This window comes from Ammospiza caudacuta, chromosome 11 (assembly GCF_027887145.1).
Source record: "Ammospiza caudacuta isolate bAmmCau1 chromosome 11, bAmmCau1.pri, whole genome shotgun sequence".
NCBI classification, from domain to species: domain Eukaryota; kingdom Metazoa; phylum Chordata; class Aves; order Passeriformes; family Passerellidae; genus Ammospiza; species Ammospiza caudacuta.
This window is the reverse complement of record NC_080603.1, coordinates 22,149,522-22,169,355: the sequence shown is the minus strand read 5'-3', so window position 1 is coordinate 22,169,355 and position 19,834 is coordinate 22,149,522. Positions and strand designations below refer to the sequence as shown.

General features: G+C 37.3%; 1 protein-coding gene across 1 annotated transcript in view; it reads left to right on the top strand.

Annotated features, from left to right (window-relative positions):
* NAALADL2 (N-acetylated alpha-linked acidic dipeptidase like 2) overlaps window positions 1-19,834 on the top strand; it is a 312,928-nt gene that overhangs the window by 212,281 nt on the left and 80,813 nt on the right. Inside the window, exons 6-9 of the mRNA XM_058812368.1 lie at window positions 5,108-5,251; window positions 13,479-13,571; window positions 17,690-17,895; window positions 19,387-19,506. Of these exons, the coding sequence (XP_058668351.1) occupies window positions 5,108-5,251; window positions 13,479-13,571; window positions 17,690-17,895; window positions 19,387-19,506 (563 nt within the window). The remainder of the gene's footprint in view (window positions 1-5,107; window positions 5,252-13,478; window positions 13,572-17,689; window positions 17,896-19,386; window positions 19,507-19,834) is intronic.

Sequence of the window (19,834 nt, the reverse complement as noted above, 5' to 3'; positions counted from 1 at the left end):
AAGGTGTTTCTAAAGAATCCTTTTTAACTATCTGCAATGCTAAGACCAAAGTGCAAAATGTGTTTTAGATCCTTCCTGAGAACTCTGAGTAGCTTGTTTCTCTTCCAGGTGATGCTCACTGCCTTTCAGTTCTGTGTTTTCTGTAAATGTGCATAAACCTTTCACGGGCACAGCCATCCTCCTCACCCATCTCTCCAATCACAACATAGTTCTGAGCATCCCCTGTCCATTTGTGGCCATGCATCCTCAAGTGCAAGCTGCCACACAATGCTGCTGTGATTCCTCATCTTGTGCTCCATTGCCTGTAAAGCTGCTTTAAAATCTTCTGGCTGTTGTTAAAATCCCTGGTTGCAGAATTTCAAAGTTCTTTTTTTATGTAAGAGAAGCAAATATTTTTCTCTTCCTCCGTATTTTTACCAGCGGCTAGTGAAGCAAAGCACTTCAAAACTGGCATATGTTCCAGTTGCATTTCTAGTGGATAATTTATGGAGAAGTGAATAAAGACATAGCAGGAAACTGCTTGTTACCTCTACTCTGTAGGCTCCTGCTCCAGATTCTGCTCCTCTTGAGTAACTTTTTTCTCTGCCAGTTTTGTTTTTTTGCTTTTCCTGGCTGATATTTGAAAGTCTGAAAGTTAAGGTCTTCTCCTTGGCATTAATAAAATCCATTCTTACTTCCATTTTAAACACCTTGGACTTTTCAGCACGGTTTGTGTTAGAGGAAGACATCTCTGTTTGACTTAACATGCAGGAAAACCTTTATGTGACTTTGGTGAGCAGTGTGGGAATGCTTTCCCAGAATTTCCTGTTCATGACTGCTTGCAGAACAGCACCACTTTTTTCTGGGTCAATATTCTGACTGTATCCACTTTCAGCAAGAAATAACAGCTAGAATGAGTTTCTTTTTTCCATGATAAAATTTAGGAAGGCAAAAAATACGTCAGTGACGTTGTGAGGTGTAGCAGATGGGTCTAGCAGAGGTTAAATGGGATGTGGAGGCTTAATTGAAGGCTGCTTTTTGGAGTTAAAAATGGACATGGGGACAGCATTGCAAGCTGCTGTAGATGAAGATTTAATCAAGTAGCTGCTGCTTAGCAAAATTCTGGTGATGAGCAGTGGTGGTGTGAGTTCAGTACCCAGAGCCTTCCTGTTGTAGGTGCTGCACAGATCCTTGCATCTTCCATCTGTGGTTAGATGAAAGCCAGGAAAACCACAGATAACCTGATTTTTCAGAGAAATAGAAACAGATCATTGTGACTGGCTGCAGGACAACCAGTGGGAGCTAGCAGCTGTTGAATGTTACCAACAGAGGTGGAGGGAAGCTGGGTACAAGTTCAAAGCACAGATAACATAAATGTCTATGACGTGTAGTTTATAGATCTTTGGGTTTGTCATGCTTAATACAAGATCAAGTGCTGACAAAGGGCAGTGCAGAATGTGCACTGGGACTGAATAAATGTAAGAATGCCTCTTTCACAGGAATGCATTGCACTAACTGTTCACTTGAGGAGCTGAGTGACAAAACCATCTTGTTTGACCAAATGCACACACTATTCTGTCTTTTATGCTCTAATTTATTCCCATCACGAGCTGTGAAGTCCTGCTTGGAGTGTCTATTTTCAGCATAAAACTGTTTGTCAAATTTCTATTAAGCTTAAGGTGAAAAATTAATGAGCCATTCACTTCAGATATTTCAAAACTAATACTGCTGTATTATTAATGCAGCAGAAAGTCAAAGACGTGGGTATGAACAATTATTGCTTGGTTTTCACTCAGACTACTTTTTGCTGTCTTTATTTTTGGGGAAAATCATTAAAGCCGTGTTTTAGGTCATAGAAGGAGTTATTTTGATGAATTCTGTCAGTAAGCTTTGTAGACAGTTTTAGTTGTTAAAGTTTTGTTTTATCTGATCCTGGCAGAAGGTGCCTTGAATAAACACATATTGATGAAATACGATGTTCTTTCCAGTCTTTCTTTGAATCTGGAATTTAAACAAAAGTGAACAGAAAGGTGATTCATATAACACAAAACTTAGAGAAATGCAAATTAAAGACTATTCACATAATACTGAGGAAGCTGTTGGTGAAGCAATATTTTTGGGCTAGAGAAGTATGATATTGTGAGTAAAACTCTGGTTTTTCAGTCTTCAGAAAGTCATTGATGTGATGATAAAATGGTACTTTTGCTCAGAACTGAGTAGGGTACAGTGGACAGGTGTTACTATTAAATTCAGAAATCCCAGAGCATGTTGGCAGTACCAGTAAGTTAAGTGATGGAGAACTGTGAATTGCTGGGCTGGGGGAGTGTCCCAGGCTGAACAGAGTGGAAACTGGTGCCCAAGGTTTGTGCTTGCATTGAAAAAGAAAACCTAAACCATAGTCACTGCAGAAACAGAAATTCAGGCCTTGCTTTCTGTGCATAAACTTTCTAAAGATTGCTTCTTTTTTGTGCTCCTAAAATTAACTTAATAATTGATTACCGTATTTTCTTCCTCACTTTACAGTAAGTTCTCCAGGGACTTTCCGAAATTAATAGTGGTTCTAGGCCTGGCTCAGTTACATTGTTTGACTTGCACAGAAGAAGGAATTCTGCTTCTTGGAAGAGTTTCATGCTATAAAACTAAATTTCATTAGAAGCAAAATGGCAAATTTAAATTATCCTTCAAGCATTTGTTATTCCCACAGATGCTGAAGGGTTTGGCATCCAGCAGACAAAGTCCCAGCAAGAATCCCCAGGTTCTTTCAGTGTGTTGGTTTCTTTCTGAAGTTACTCTGCTCTGTTTCACTCTCACTACAGCACCAAACCCAGGAGTATTTTAAACCTGAATGATTAGGCTTTAAGCAGCAGCCCTGGAAATCTCCAGGTTTTTAAATGTGCACTGGAGAGATTGGTCTTGGATGGTTCACTTTTGAAATCTGGTCATGGTGCACATTGCTTTCCTCAGCCTCCTTAACAAGTGGCAATTAATAAATGCCTGGCAGAGGGAAAGGAACTATTTTGTTTTTTCCTTTTTCAAGTATTTTTTAATATGAATTCAATGGTGTTTTTTTTCTCTGTTAGAAGTTCGTCAAGTTTAGTTACTAGAGGATTTTATAGAATTTAGGTCTGGCAAAGATGTCAGGAGATCCTCTAATGTAGCACCTTCCCTAAGGGAGGGCATCAGCCATATCTGCATCATTCCTGACAGATGTTTGCTCACAATTTTCTCTATAAAGATTTCAGTTAAAGAGGATTTTATCATCTGCCTAGGCAAGTCTTTATGAATTCCTCCTATTAGAAAGTTTTTCTTCCAGATAAATCTGCTCAGGTAACTTAAATCTGTCTTTCTACAGATTCTCTTTTCTTTTTCTCCCATACTTCAAACTCAGTCTTCTATTGTGAGATGATTCATTTTTAAATATGGAGGGGTTTCTCCTGTAAGTTGTTCTTGAAAGTGTATCTTTCACAGGTTATTCAGGTGTGAAGCTCAAGTTGTGAGTAACTGGAGAAAGGAGAGATTTTTCTCATCTGAAACGTTTTGGGCTTCATTGCCACTGTAATACAGGCTGAAGATTGACAAACACTGGAAAGAAAATAATGTCTCAATTGCACATCTCTGATGGACTTTTTTGGGATTCTTTTTGAATGCAGAAACACTCTCAACACTCTTGACCAAACTGATTTTGCTGTCACTTCACTGATGTGACAACTTTAAGAGATTTTGAACCCAGACCAACTTTGATGAGACAAGGCTTTTTTTAATGTTATATTTTGAACCAGTTTTACCTCTCCACCTAAAAATTTGTGTGGTTCTTTCCAACTGAACACTGATCACCTTGCCACTGAGTTTTAAAGGTGAACAACACCTTTTGTTTTTCCATGATGAAATGATACAGATTTGGTCAACTTTTTCATTAGGATTAAAGGTGTACTATAAAAAGTTTAAGAAATTTCTAGTACTACAAAAAAAAAAAAAACAAACCCTAAAAAAATTTAGAATGTGTCTAGGCTTCTTGTTTTCTTTACACTGTGTTTCAGTAACAGTCCTGGAAGTAGTTTCATAGAAACTTATTTGAAACATGCTGCTGATTGCTGATAGCCTCCTCCCCTTGTGCCTGCAGTGCCACAGAATTTAAAGGATGCTTTTGGGTAGTAAAGAACTCAATGTTGACAGGAATTACAGTGTTTGTTTCACAGAGGTCTCAGGGAGATGCCTTGTATTCTGAATCTCTGGCTGAAGGTTTGGACATGGTTCAGGAGGGGCAGGGACATTGTGAGGTTGTGTTAGAGCTGTGCCCTGCCCAGGCTGTCAGCCTCCCCTCCTTTTCCATGGTGGGCTTTTCATCTCCCAGAAGAGTTCCTGCTTTCCATGGGAAGAGGTGATCCCCAAATACATCTGAAATAACTGAGAAAACTGATGTTTTTCCCTAAGTGTTTCGGAGCATTTGTGTTGTGCAAAGTTAGGTTTTTATTTTTCCCCACAGTTCTGTCAGTTGGTCTCGCAAAATATCTCATTATCTCATCAGAAACCTTTCCATGATCAAGTGTTCGACAGGCAGGTGTATGCAAACTCTCTTTTTTTTCTGTTAAAGGGAGATTTTAATACTTTGCATGAAACTGCTGATATTGAGAGGTTTGTGCTATGTCTGCTTAAGATGTTTCAGCTGTAAATGAAGTATTCTGATGCTTTCTGATCCATACCTTTCACCATTCAATGTGTCTGTTTAGTACCTTCTTTTTCCAGACCTCCTTCAGCTGTTCAGTTTTTACTTGAATTTGAAATTTATTGCTGATCAGTACTTCCATATTTCAGTGATTCCTTTAACTACACACCAATTTAATTTATGTTTAATTCACAATCTAATATCTGCTCAGACTCATTTAACAGTTTCTTTCTTATGGAACTATTGCCCAGATACCATAATACGTACATGTAATTTTGTAATACATGTTCTTGAAGAAGCTTTTTAATTTTTTTTTTCAGTATTATAAGCACAAAACAACAGCTGCTTATCTAAATCCATTGTTTTAACTTGTGTGGTAGAGATTTGCATTTTTGTGTTCGGTTTATGAAGGATAAAAGTCTAATTTTCATTTACTAAATTGCTCTTCCCTTTCTGTCATTTAAGATGGAAGCTACAGGCAGAATCGACTGAACCTCACAACACTGTTGGTACAACCAATTTCTGCACTGCTTGCCAGAAAACTTGTTTCCCTGCCTGAGGAGACTGCCCAAAGAGACAGGTGCACACCCCTCCACCTGCCAGCTGCAGGTAATGCTTTTCAAATCCACTTCACCCTTGGGACGTTCCTCTCAGACTCCAAATCCAATGTCTACAACTATACAACTAAGAGGTTTAGCTGATTGTGGGTGTGTTTTGCTTAGATGCTTTCTATGAACAGTCTAAAAATTCTGCTCCTAAAATCTGATAGATGGAAGTTGTGGTTTAAAAAAAATAGTAGAAGGCATTGAGCACTAATTCTTAATACTGACTCAGAACCTCCTCTGTGTAGATGCCATCAGTAGGGAGGTTTGTTAGTGCTGCAGTATGGTTGTACTCCTAATAATGTGATTTTAACATTAAGATGTCAGCAACTATATTATTCTGTGAGCTTTTTTTTTTCCTCTTTCTGGAATAATAGCACTTAAATTCTAAATATGTTCCTTAATTTGTATATGCTATAGAACAAACAGTGTATTGTTACCTGAACCCTCAGGCAGCTTTTTCTCCCAGTTTTCACCAGGAAAACAGCCATCATGATAAGAGCAAAATACCTTGAGTAGAGCCAGATGAATGCATTCAGAGTATCTCCCTAGAAATAATGCCATTAGCAAAGTCAAACAGATTATTGCTTGAAAAAGCTTATTGCTGATATAAGTTGATATAGATGCTACAGTCTTCCAGCACAGTGTTTCACCAGAAGAACATCTTGCAGAGAACATTCTAGATGAGGTGCATGTTTAGACAGTAATTCTTCAGTAAACAGTCTTCAGTTTTGTTTTTTACCTGTGCATCTTTCTCCAGAAAAAAATGGTTTATTTCACTATAAGGGCCATTTAAATGAATTGATTTGAAGCTGTGGTCCTGGAAAGGAGGAGGCAAATTAATTTAACCACTGTGTCCTGTCCTACACACAGTGATGATAACAGGAAAAACAAATTTTAAGGGCAACCAATGTAGTATCATGTGCTGTATCCCTTGTTTATTGCTTTTGGAAAGTTATTGTGGAATAGGAGGACAATACAACAAGTCATAAAAAAGGTTGATTAATTTTATGACTTGTGTTAGCATTTGTAGTTATACATACTGAAAAAGAAAGCAGAAAACCTCCTGCTTCATGGCTTAAGCTGTTGTGGTTAGGCAGGGCAATTGTTCTCCATGCATGGCTGACTAGATTTTTTAATAATAAACTTTTAATTTTAAAAATTATTGTCCCCACAACCAGTAGAAAAGGGGAAAAGGCCATTTTGGAAGGAACAAGAGCTTACCCATTCCAGGTAGGCTGCATGAAGCTTGTTAGTATTGAAGGATTTTCCAACAGCTGAAGTGCCTGGAGCAAAGCCTGAATTTGGGCTGGAAAATGACACTCATTTTAGAAAGATAAAAGGCTGCACAACGTCTGTTTCTCATAAAGCTTTATCTGGAGGCTGCAGGGCAAAATCACCCTAAAGGGCAGCTTACTCTGCTTTTTTCTGTGACAGGTGTGGCATGTCTGTTTTATTTTCATGAGAAGACAGGAATTGTGTCAGAGGAGAATTTCTGGAAAGAAAGAATATTCCAAGCCAGCAATTCTCTCTAGAGAGAGCCAATCCATGTCTGGTTTTCTCTGGGTGAACACAACAGCTTGTGTGTGTGATTTCATGTAAAGCTTCTGAAACACAGTAATCCAAGGGGGATTTTTTAAAAAAAAATCTTAATTTATTGAGAAAATAGGGACTGAGAAGAAGCCTTGTATAATTTTGTAATGCATTATAATATATTTTTCCTTGAACTAATGTGAAGCTGATGGTGTTCTGGAGCACAGAGTGGGCTGTTGTTCAGCAGCAGCCTTAATGGAAGAGATAAAAGCCTGGTCTCATGATAAGAAATGGTGTAGAACTATTTAATACTAGTAATAGCTAAAGAGATAATGCTGAGGACAGCAATGCATTAGAGAAGAGCAAAGGTTGAATTTGCAGTCTTCCTGTTGATTTGAAGAAGCTTAAGAGAGAGATTTCACTTCTGACGTGGGACTCATCATTTATCTGTCAAAAGAGGTGAATGAGCAATTCAGATGATTGGTTGGCTTGAAATTTGTTAGGATAAAATGATCATCATTCTCTCATCATTATGTTTCAAAAAGCTGAACAGCAGATTCATCAGTAATGATTAAACATTTATATATAGTTTTCTCACATTGCTGCTTTTTTTCCCTTAGCCTTGCAGTTTTCAAGAGACAAAATGTGACAGAGGGAGTGGGAGGATGGAGGCCAACATCCCACACAGATTGAGTGCTCAGGACCTACAAAGCAAATAGTGGGAATTGAAGTCAGCTGTTAATTTGGTGGTAGATGAAGTCAGTAATTAGATTTGCTTTTTGTTTGGTATGGTACATTATTGTTAATCCTCATTAATCTGAAATTCTGTGCTCCCATGAACTTTTTCCCAAAGATAGGCAATTAGAAGGAATTTCAGAGTGAACTTCTATAGAGAAACTGTAAACTTTTGAAGCTTCTTTTCTTTTTTTACAAAATCTCACTAGGATATTTGCTAGAACATTGTGAAGGTTGTTGTAAAACTAAAGCACTCCTATAAACATAAATGAGGGAAGTCTTGCTGTGTACTGCCTTTGTTGCTGTTAAGTTTCCCACTATTTGGGAGATTGCAGTAATGTACAAATTACCCTTTTTCAATTAAACTCTTGAGCATTTAATGTAAATCCATCTAATGGCAATTAATATACAAAGTGGTTTTTGACACTAATGACCACATACTTTGGTTTGAATGGAAATCCTGGAAGCCTGCTATTTAAACACATCACAGAGTTATGGGTGTAAATTTCCCCTTTGGTTTTAAGTGTCAGTTTTCATACTCAACCTGGTTAATGCCTGAGAAGAGAGAAGGTGAGAAAGATCCAGGATTTCAGCAGTGATCAGTCTCCAGGTGTCTGGGGCTTCCCCCTGTTCCGAGGCTCATCCTATTCTTCCATTCTTCTCCACATTTATGTACTGGTCACTCTTGGAGATAAGGACTGGGTGGTCACTTGGTGTGACCTGGTATGGCAGCTCAATTGGCAGGAAGTGTAAATGCAATGATCTCACTTAAACATCCCACTTCTTACCACCTGCTAATGCCTTTTCCTGTGCAATAGGTGTAATTTTTTTATTCTTTAACTTTTAAAATTATAAAGGCAAGGCATGAATAGTTTAAGTAACTTGAATGATATCAAACACTGTGTGAATAATAGAGCCAGGTACACAAAGACTCCCAGCATTCTGCTGCAGACAGTAAAATTACTCAGATCAAAATGCTTTTCTAGGTAGAATCTTTTGATCTTTTATAACCTTTTTTTAGTCTACAAAATACAGTCACTGATCAATAGTGAATCATCACAGTGACTGCAGTGCAGAGCTCTGTTGTAGGCTGCAAACAAATCTACCTCCTCTGACAAAATGGGTGAGTGGAACTGATAACCAGAACTGACTGGTACTGGAAAGGTTTGCAGCACAACACAATGAATTTTTATGAGACTTTTAACATCTATTTTCTGTAGTTCCACGTGTCAGCTGTTCATTATACTGAGTTTATAGTCAACTTTGATAATGTGAAATTTGAATCATTAATTATACAAAAGGAATAATTGGAAGAGTCTGTTACTTTCCATATTATACGATTCTCATCCAAGATAAATAAAATTCTCTGCCAAGTACTGCACTAGTGCAAATCAAGCCTGTCTTCTTTTCAGTCAGAGGAAGGCCATGGAGTGATAAAGTGAATATCTTCTCCGGTTAAACTACAGCCTTGCGATAATATTATATGTGTTTCTCCTTCATAGTTTGCTACCTGTCAGAGAAAATAAAGACTCCCATATTTAATAAACTCTGGCTGGGCCATCTCACACTCTGATATCAATATGCAAACGATACCATAATTTCTGGGTACTTGGACTATGCTAAACATGAATCCAAGGAAGCAAATAGAGAGAGATGCCAGCAGATTGTGTGGCAGTGCATGTCACTGTATCTACCAAATCTGGAGTCATTGTACACAACAGCAGAAATGGAACAACGTTCTGCAGATGTCTCTTACTGCCATTTGAAAGAGGAACAAGTTGAATAGGGAGCTCTGATCTATATGAAAACTTACAGACATTTATTCCAATACTCTCAGATTTTCTTTTCATGATCACTTTAAATTCTGTTCCTTTTTAAAACAGAAGTCCATGAGAAGAATTAAGCATGAACAGTGTGAAGTATTTTTTATGTATCTTCCCTCTACTCCCAGCTGAAGCCTAGAGAGTTTTTCTACCAGAATTGTAAATGATCAAGATATATTTTCAGAATTCTGTTCTGCACCAATGTTTTCCTCTGTGATGCTTTGCTTTTGATTGCTATAAAGCAGGTAAAGAATGAAAGTAGCGTGAGGTTATGAAATTCAACTCTACCATCAGAAGCATTTTCAACTCTCTTTGATGTTGACTGTGACACATTTATTCTGTATCACATTAGGCCATCCTAGTTTAGAGCCTCCTTAAAGGACTTTATTCTAGGCATTTCTTATTTCAAAAACTCTTCATCTGAAGAGTTTTATTTCTGGATTCCTCATTGTAGGTCAAAAAAGATGATGATCAAATACCAAGGCGTTTATTCATTAAGCTCTTCATACTAAGACTAGACTTGGAGACTCAAGATCTCTGAATATTTGTTCAAAAAGGAGAATATGTTGTCAGTAGGTGACATAGTTGATTAATCAAATAGAAATCTTTTAGACAAAAATATTAGAGATATCAGATTTATATGGTGTATTGTTTATACACAAGAAAAGTGGAGGCTTTTCATTACAAGGACATCTGGCTAGGAGTTCTGACACATTCCTGTACAAATAGTTTTATACCTCAACAATACTGTACATTGCATAGATTCAGTATTGATTTTTGCATATGTAATTTTATAGTATCACACAATATTTTTCTGAGATAATATACATTATTAAGTATATACTATTTTATATTTATTCACTTTTCTATGTATGCCATGTTGCATGTAGTATTTTTTGTGTTACTGTTACTTAAATGTGTGTGATGATTGTATTTCTTCTCTTAAATTTCTCTGTTTAACTTGAAAACTGACATAAAATACGTAGTAAATTAGGTTTTGCACTCAAATTGACACGATGATCTGTCAAGTGCAGTTTTATGCTGAATACTTCAGCTCAATTAGTGTCCCCTAAGTCGTGTGAGCATGGATGTTTGATGATGTTTGAAATCTCTAGGTCAGTTGTGATTTCAGACAGGTTCACATTTATTCAGGTGTTGATTTCAACAGGAACTATCTCAAAAACTGCATTACTGAATTACTTGAATATACTTTATTTCAGCAGTCTACTGAAATAGCTTTGGGTTTATAATCCAAGAGTTATTCTGTTGAAATCCTTAAATTCAATTAATACTTGATTTTTCTGTACTGCAGTTAAGTGGGCATGTACAGAAATCTTTTGTGATTAGCAAAAATCTTGTCAAATGGGTTCAATTTTCAACCTGAATTCCTAAAGATGCTTTTTAAAATCCAGTACTCAAATGCTTAGAAAACTGTCTGGTGATGTTTAGCATGATCAGAATTCAAGAAGTTAACCAACCTGTTTGAAAATGAGACTCAAGCTTTTACTCCTCTATGCATGAGCTTGGGATGAAGTTAAAGGAAAACAAAAAAAGAAACAAGCCTAACTTATGTTCTTTTAACATAACTACTGCAAATAGGTTTTTCACATCTGAAGTACTAAAATTGTCTATCAAATGAGAGGAAAAATAGTTATTTTTAGAAATCCATGGCTATGTAAATGTCAGAGGAGAAGGTTGTCATTTGCTATGAGACAATTCAAAAGTTCCAGGTCAGGAAATAAATAAATAAAAGTAGCAGTAAATATGTTTGTGTTCTTCTATCCCAAAAGCAGCTTTTAGCTTACATAAAGATAGTGTATCCTGAATAATGTTAAGGTAAAGTCTCCTCAAAGCTTCCCAGGGAATATGGGCCAAAAAAAAAAAAAAAATAGAGAAAGTTGTCAAGATCCTTAAAATACAGTGTTAGGACAAGAGGTTTGTTGTCAGAACTGTTTAGAGGGGATTAAATTTTGCTTCTGCTGTATACTCCAAAGAGCAGTTTCAGCCTTTTCATCTGGTGCTCTAAGCCTTTAAGCCCAAGTCACTGTAAAGCTGACTACTGTGTTACATGACTATTAACTGGAGTATCTGATCTGAGAGTGTGGGTATTGCCAGAAGTTAATTTCTGTGTCTTTATTGTCAGTTACAGACTCGATAGCTGATGTTGATTAAGGAAAAACAGTGAAGTCAGATGTCTTGAAAAGGATTTATTGTCTTTTGGTCTGAGAAGAAGCCTAAAGGAACAAACATCTAAAGTGTTGTAGGAAAAGGAAAGGAAATCAGTTTTGACTTTAAAATATTTTTTTTTAAGAAGAGTAAATTGGCTCTAGAATGGTTGTAGGTGAGAAACAGCAGCAAGAAGTAGCTTGCATAATCGAGGTTAAATTTAAACTGCTTAATCAACATAGATGGCTTGAGCTGTTTTCACTTGTTTTAAAAGACCCTTTTGGAATTCTTTGGACTATTTTTAATTACTTTTTTTAAAATTCTAAAATAATATCTGTGGATTTATTGAACAAACAATTCATTTACATGGCATTAATATTAATTTTAAAATACAGTAACTTACATCAGAAGAGCAAAGTTAATTATGTGACAAATAAAATTATTAACGTGCTGTGACTGATTGTTGCAAAGTCATGTGCCAGGGTTATTTTTAATTAACTGCTTGGTTTGCATTTACACTGATTTGTTCAAGCAAAACCAGAATTGTCACAGAGAAGACACATCTGTTGATAACTGAAGAGGTTTTGTCTGAATAAAAAATAGCATAACTATTGTTAATTCATTTTTTAAACAAATACTAGCAGTTCACTTGCTTTTTTTTTAAATACCAATGAAGACAAATTAATTAAAATATATTGTATTTTATTTTAAGAACATTTCGAAGTAAATTTACTGTATGAACCAGCAAATGAACCCTGAAGAACAGTAACCATGTGTTGTTTCTGTTTCACATGTTGCAGTTAACTCCCCACTCCCAAATTCTGTGCACCTCAGGAAACAAGGCCTGGGAAGAAACTGATAGAAATAGATCCATGGGAGGATAATGGCACGGGACACGGAGAGCAGAATGATCTGTGGAGTGTTTTTATTGTGGTCTGTGGCAGCTGGGATATGGACATGGGAGGAATTGTGTCCCGGAGATGCTTCAGGCACGGTTCTGCCACTGTGAAAAAAATTCATGGGTGGAGGAGAATCCCCTGCTCAGCCACTGCTCATTGGCACACTGCTGCTGCTTTTGAGTTCAAGCAGTGCAAGACATTTTCATGTCTCTTGGGTAGAAGTCATGGCCTTTCAGATGAGCTGGATGTTAACACATTCTGTTTTCATGTTTGGAAGGTGCCAGCAGCTGCCCATGGTTGGTTGTTTGGTTTCCACTGTCACAAACTGCAGGAACTCCTGTGGTAACTGTGTCCCACCTTCTTTTAATCTATTTAAACTCATATATATTTGCTCTACTCTGGCTTTATTCTGTGCTGCAGTCTCAAATAGTGTGGCAGTACTGGCAAGTTCCTTACATTTTAGCAGCTTTTGAAATCATTCTGCCTTTGTATTTGCACCATTTCCTCATCTGATGCCAGCTAGGCCAAAAAGCCCTGGCTTCTGTTGGCACATGTTCACAAGAGCATCACCAATGGCTGTGCTGGCAAAGCTGTGGGGAGGTCTGACTGCTCCCGTCTGATTTATCACAGGGGCTTTTCTCCAGAAGAAAATGTAATATAAACCAGGTATAATTTTGTGAATGTTACTGTTAGATTGACCTTGGTGAAGGATTAGGTGAGAAAAACCTATGATGTTTAAGGCAAATTTTGTTATCACAGAGTTATGTAAATCCTACTCTTATAACTTTTCTTTTTCTGTTGTATTCTGGCAGCATTTATTGAGTGAATTCAATGATCTTTTAACTCTAGGAGTAAAGATCCCTTTTGAGATTCCATCTTTGAATCATGCTGCTAAAATAGGTTGAAGAAAATAATGTCATATTATGTGTTTCAATCTGTGGTTCCTATTCAGTTTTTTTTTTAACCTCATTTTAAATTCTTTTTTTTAATGTGTGTGAAATTTATGTCTTTGGCCTGTACATTTCTTGGCTGGGTAAATAAGTTCAACATTTTCTTTTTTTTTTTCATCTTTTAACAGGCAAAAAAACAATCAGTCTGAACATTCAGTCTGTCACAACTTACAAGACAATTTCTAATGTCATTGGATATCTAAAAGGAGCTGTATTTCCTGGTAAGTTTCCCTTTGTCATTTGTATTGATTATTTGTTTCACAATGGGTGGGAGTCATAGCTGGGATCAGGATCCTATTTTGCCAGATAATTCGCTAATACAGAGGAGAGAAAAATACTTTTTTGTACTCATTTTGTGATTTGTGACAACAGAATATGAGGGTTACATAGAGAATGATCTGAAGGGGATATTGTAGTTACAAAAAGCATATTTTTACACAAGCAGCAGGTGTTGCACATGGAGCACAGAGAGTATCAGTAGTTTGTACAAGCAGTTGTTTAATGGTTTTAATTTTAATATGGTTTTAACTTTTGCTGCAGCCTTATTTTGTGTCTCAATCATACCTGAAGCTAGTTTTATACAAACTATGAATAATAATTACTGTTCTCTATGTGTGATGGTTGAACAATGGAACTCTAAATGCAACTGGGACATAAAGCACAAACTCCCTTTGTCCTTTGATGCTGTACAGAAATAATGTTATCATCAAGATATCATAAGATCATTTGGAGATTATTTTGTTTGTTAGTGAATTTACCTAAAGGATGAAGGTTTTCTGCAACATGAATGAATGCTGTTGCTGGTTATTTAAATAGTGCAAACAATTCCTAGCGTGTGGATGATGCACAAACAGCATCATGTTTGCCTTAATGCTCTTATATTAGATTGTGAAGAAAGGATGGAAATTTCTTTACAGTCCCTTAGGGGATAGGCCAGTCATTTCATATTTTAAGTCATGGAATGGAGGAGGTGGAGAAAATTTTATTCCTGTTGGTGAAATAACAAATCAGTTTTGTGCATGCAGAACTGTATACTTCTCACCAGACTTTTGGCTTGTTTAAAGCAACAGAGGAAACAATTAGCACAGTGAATTTAATTTCTATGAAGGATTTAATTTCCTTCATGAATTTGAAGTTACCAGTCTGCTATTATTAATGTTTTGCAAATAGCTGTCATGGAGTTGGAAAGGCAGAAACTGCCATGTTTAGACATTCTGTCTTCTGAATTGTGAAACAGAGGCAAGAAAAAGAATAAAAAGTGTGCTTCAGTTTCTGCTTAACAGGTCTTCTATCTCCTCTGTACCTGAACCTTTCATCTCATTATTACATTTTTAATCAAAACTACTTTTTGGAGGTTTGCCAGTATGTGCTGAACTTCAGGAATCCAAGGAGATTTTAAAAAGTGAAATCAGTAGCAGTGCCCAGATGGCAGCAGTTTGGATGTCCAGCTCAACAAGAGCCATAACAACTGTCTTCTAGTGAAGGCACAAGTTAAATGTCTAATGCTCTGCAATATTTTGTACACAATCAATGTTAAACCTTTTTTTCTCTCTCTACTCTTCCTGGTTGACACTACAGTCATCCCTCCTCAACTGCTTTGAATCTTGATATTTTCATGGCATTGATTCTCTGTCATTTTGATGGGGTTTTTACTCATTTCATACACATGAAATATTCACCTTTATGTTCACAGAAGTGTAGAAAGAAGGCAAAATTTATCTTTAGTGCTTAATGAAAGACTGCAGAGCATCACCAAGGGTAGAATTTATTACTTTTTGCTTAAAGACCACCAAACACACACATAGAGACAAGCACATCTCTGTAATGTTAGCTGGCATTTGATCAGAGGAGTAAGAACGAGGATCTGAAGTGTAACTAAGATGTTAAAATCATTAGGAGTAGATGAAATGTGATAGCTGGTAGCATTTTAAAACCCAGAAAATGTAACACTGATTTTATAGCTCTATTGGACATGGTTGAAGATGGGATGTGTAACAAGGAAAGCCAGGATAAAGACACTCTTTTTAATGCTAAATCCCTGTTGTCCAGCCCATCCCTAACCTGAGCTCTGTCCTGTTTATCACCTTCAAGGGTATCTGATGGGTATTTTTTCCTCTATCTCCAGTCCTTTCTCTTTTTTTCATTTTTGCCATGTGATTCTGAGAAAGGACAGCAGCTGTCTCTGCAAGCATGACCATCCTTTCTCCTCTGCTTTTCCTGCAGTCATTTGCTTTAGGGTTCTGCCTCTGTTTGAGGGAGAGATGTGCAAAGATGAAGAATTTCAAAGGAGGCACCAGCTGTGATGTTTTGCCCCTGCTCATTCAGCTGCCATCTCCAGCAGCAAGTTGATGCTTCCTTCTCAGTCAAAATATCCTGTATTATTTTAATAAGGTGTCTCTCCTCTCACATGGGCTGTTCACAGGCTAAAGGGAAATTATTATACAGGCAAGCACTGATCCTGCCTGATCCCCCTGTGTTAGTGGCACTTCCATTAATGACCTAGAGGCGTGTAAGGCCATTCATTTTGGTTCCTAATTCCTGTCATTTAAGGAGTTGAAAATCCTATGTTTTTTTCATTGTCAGTGCAACCTATAATTAAGCATATCCTGGTGCAACACGCAAGATGCAAAATTATATGATTTAAATTTAATTTTGTTACATTAAATTATTATGTAAATCTAGGTTGACACTTTGCATATCTGTTTTTAGAAAGGAATTCTCATTTCCATACCTACACACCCCCAAAGTTGATTGAAAATATTGTGTTACAGGTACATAAAAAATCATCCCTTTGTAAAGCATTTTTGATTCCTTATTAAACAACATGTTCAAATATTTTGTTGAACAATGCTGGTGAAATCCAGTTTGATAGAGAATGCTTTTTTAATCAAAGTGTTCTATTAATATTCTTCCCAGGCAGCAGTCACTGCAAAACATACTGAGTAGATATTTTAATTTTATAAGCAAATACAAGATGTGGGCAATATGCAGCAATCTGTTGCTGCATTGTGATCAACTGACAGCAGGTGAATGAGTTCCCTTGGTTAAAGAAAGAAAAAGAAAACTTTTCCACTTTTTGGAACCCAAATGACACTCAGGGGTTGCTGTGGGTCTGGCATCACTGTTCCTCACTGCTGATAACTGTTCTTATGTTTTCTATTAATATCCTGAAATAGGAAAAAAAACCCTTTAAAAGTCTAGATCTGGGCCAGATGGAGACTTTACAAAATATCAGAGCAAAACCAGTAAACAATCCTTCAGAGGGTTGTGAATTCATCTCACCCAGAAGGTCTAATAGTTTAATAGCTCATTCAGAATAATCTGCTTGGACTTCTTGACAGGCCTCAGTCACACCAGTCAGTCATGTTATTTAAAGTGTTATAACACATCAGTGGTTATGGGGTAAAATAAGGGGGTTTTTCTCCCTTGTGAGTGGTATTAGGGTTACATATAATGCCTTGAGAGATGAAGATTGAATTTTATTTCTCTGGAAAAAAAAGTGTGTTTGGTTTTTGGTTTTTGTTTTTTTTTTTTCAGTGAGTAACCGTAGGCATATTTTTTATTTCAGGCTGAAACTTCTTGCTTTTCATTCTATAAAATGCTTTATTCCAGCATTAACACAGCTGCTGGTGTGACTTACCATATCTGTATCATTCATTATCTCTATCCCTCTGTCATGTCTCCTCTCCAAACCTGCAGTCCAGGTATTTTAATGTCTCCTTCCACATAAGGCTAAGTCCTGATTATCTCTAATCTGTTTGCCAGCTGCTCCACTGCTGTTTCTGCCATGTCTTTTTTGAGATAGGGTGGTGAGCACTGAACACAGTCTTCCAGGTGAGGGAGTACTAATACTTTGTGTATTTTCTTTGTTTCCTGCTGTACTGCCACACCTTTTGGTTTTTGGTTGGTCTGTCTGTTGGTTTGGGTTTTTTTTGGATGCTGATGTGTTTTGAGGATCATTTCCTGCTAATTATTTTGTGGTTTTTTCATAACACTCTACTGTGAGCATGATTGTCTATAAAAAATGGTTTATATCAGATCTATAAGGAGAGCAATAATCGAACAAGAAAGGCAGAGGTATGGGGATTATTTTAGGAAACTGTATATATGTATTTATCTACTATTTCATTTTTAAGTACCACCCACAGTTTTGTGTATAATTGTATGATTGTCTTGCATGTCAACATACGTTTTTGTTGAAAGCTTTGTGTTGTATAAATGGCATTACACGCTACTAATACAGTTAATTTTTAGGGTTCTTTGGAATTCTTTTAATCTGAGTATCCGGAAAAAAAAAAAACTTTGTTTTTTTGTTTGTTTTTTTTATTCCTAATTTCAGACAGATACGTCATCATTGGCAGCCACCACAGCAGTTTGCAGGGCTATGGTGGGCAAGGCTGGGCCAGCAGCACTGCTGTGACCACAGCCCTGCTCCAGGCCCTGATGGCAGAGGTGAGGAGGGGCTGGAGGCCTGACAGGACCCTGCTCTTCTGCTCGTGGGGAGGAACAGCCCTGGGCAACGTGGGCTCCTACGAGTGGGCTGAGGTAAAGCTGCTCTCACTGCAGGGAGGGTTCCTTCTGCTGAAAGTATGGAATCACCACGTGGAAACTGTGGCTCGCCAGCTGCCCTCTGTCTGTGTTCACGCGTGTACTGCACAGCTAGTCCAGGGAAAACACCTTGTGAGGCATTCCTGGGGTAATGAGGGGCCAGGATGCTGCCATGGCTGTGGAGGTGGCACATGCAGCACCCTTGGGAGCTGCTTTCCCTCCCTGGTGCAGCACAGCTTTGTAAAAGGGCATTGACAGGGTTAGACAGAGGGCGGAAAACCTCAAAAAACAGCACAGGCACAGAAAGAGCTTAGAAAGCTTTTTCACCTTCTTGAGGGTTTAATATTTAATAATTTTGCATCGATAGGCTTAGTGTGGAGAGAAGTGAATCAAGAGAGAAAGAAGAGAACCATGCTATGGTTTACATGAATTAAATAAACCTAGCAGTGTCTCCATGGCTAGTGCTGATTCACTTCTCACAGGTCTGTGCTGAGGAGTTGGGCAAAATCCCAGACAATTCCTTGGGCTCTTACTTTGAACAGAATGGGAATCAGCTGGTTGAAGGAAAATACCTCAAAAAGTATTGATGATCATACATGGCTAAAGTAGACTTCAGGTCATAAATTAAAGGAGTTGCTACTCCTCTAGGCAGAGAATTTCATAACTGCTTTTCCAGCTCTAATGGTTCAATGAATTAAAACAGTAGATAAAATAAAGAGTTAATTGCTTTTTACCGTGCATTAGAAGCAGCCAACCCTCATTGAAATTTCATACTTCCAACATGATTATTCTTCAGAAACAAGAGGGGGTGAAAAAATCAAATTGAAAAGATCCAGGCTGGAAGCAAAATTTGTTTAGTTCCACTTCAAGTCAGCTTTGCATCAGATGTAATTGCGTTACACCCCTTCTGTTCAATATAAAGAGCCACTTCATGCAAAGAGGAACTCATTACTGAGAAGGCAAAGGGGATCCTTTTAAAAAAGAGATAATAATTGAAACAGTTTGTACATGCTATTTTTATAGTCTAAAAAATAATAAAATGAAAACACTGGGAAAGTTATGCAATTCAAATCTGAGTTTGGTCTCTGAATGTTTGAGTCCATTTAACTGTTGATAATGATTGCTTTTGAAGTTTGTCTTCTGTAAGGCATAAGTTTAAAAGGCCGTCGTGTTGTTTCACAGTGTGTAATGTTTTCATTTTTGGCCTTACAAGTGTAGTAATTTTTAATTCCTCCCAGACCTGTTTGCATTTTCTTTAGATGATGTGTGAAATGGAATTATAGCTTTTGCTATATAGAGAAATAGCACTGAGATATCCTTTGAAGTTTCCAAGAGCATATTGTGAGAAGCAGTAGTTAACTAATACTTGGGGAATCACAGAGGATGGAAATGTAGGGTGCAGTTTTCCCCTAGAAGCAGCCAAAAGAACAAAAACAGCCTTAATTATAATGATACAGAGTCGTAACCATTTTTCTGCTTGTGTTGTAGGATCTCAGGAGCGTTCTTCAAAGAAATGTTGTGGCCTACATCAGCCTCCATAATCCAGTCACAGGCAACTCAACCTTACGGCCCGTGGCATCCCCTTCTCTTCAGCAGCTGGCAGCAGAGGTTAGAAATAAAATATCTGGTTTCACTTGTAGTTTATGAGGTTCCATGGTTAAGATCAGTTGACATTACACAGCAATCGGTGGTTATTTCGTTTAAGAATTTTAGCCTCACAAATGCACATGAACTGGTTTGGGTTTTTTTTTTTAAAGTAAACAGGGTAAATTTAATTTTAAAAAATAATAGATTGAGAGGTAGAAAGAATAATTTGTTTCACCTGTTTGTTAGACAAAGTCTGACCATACTTGCATGCCCTACAGCTTTTTTACCTTTTGGCAGCTTTAAAGCAACATATTTGTTATTCTTCAGCACAGAGCACATTTTTCTCATC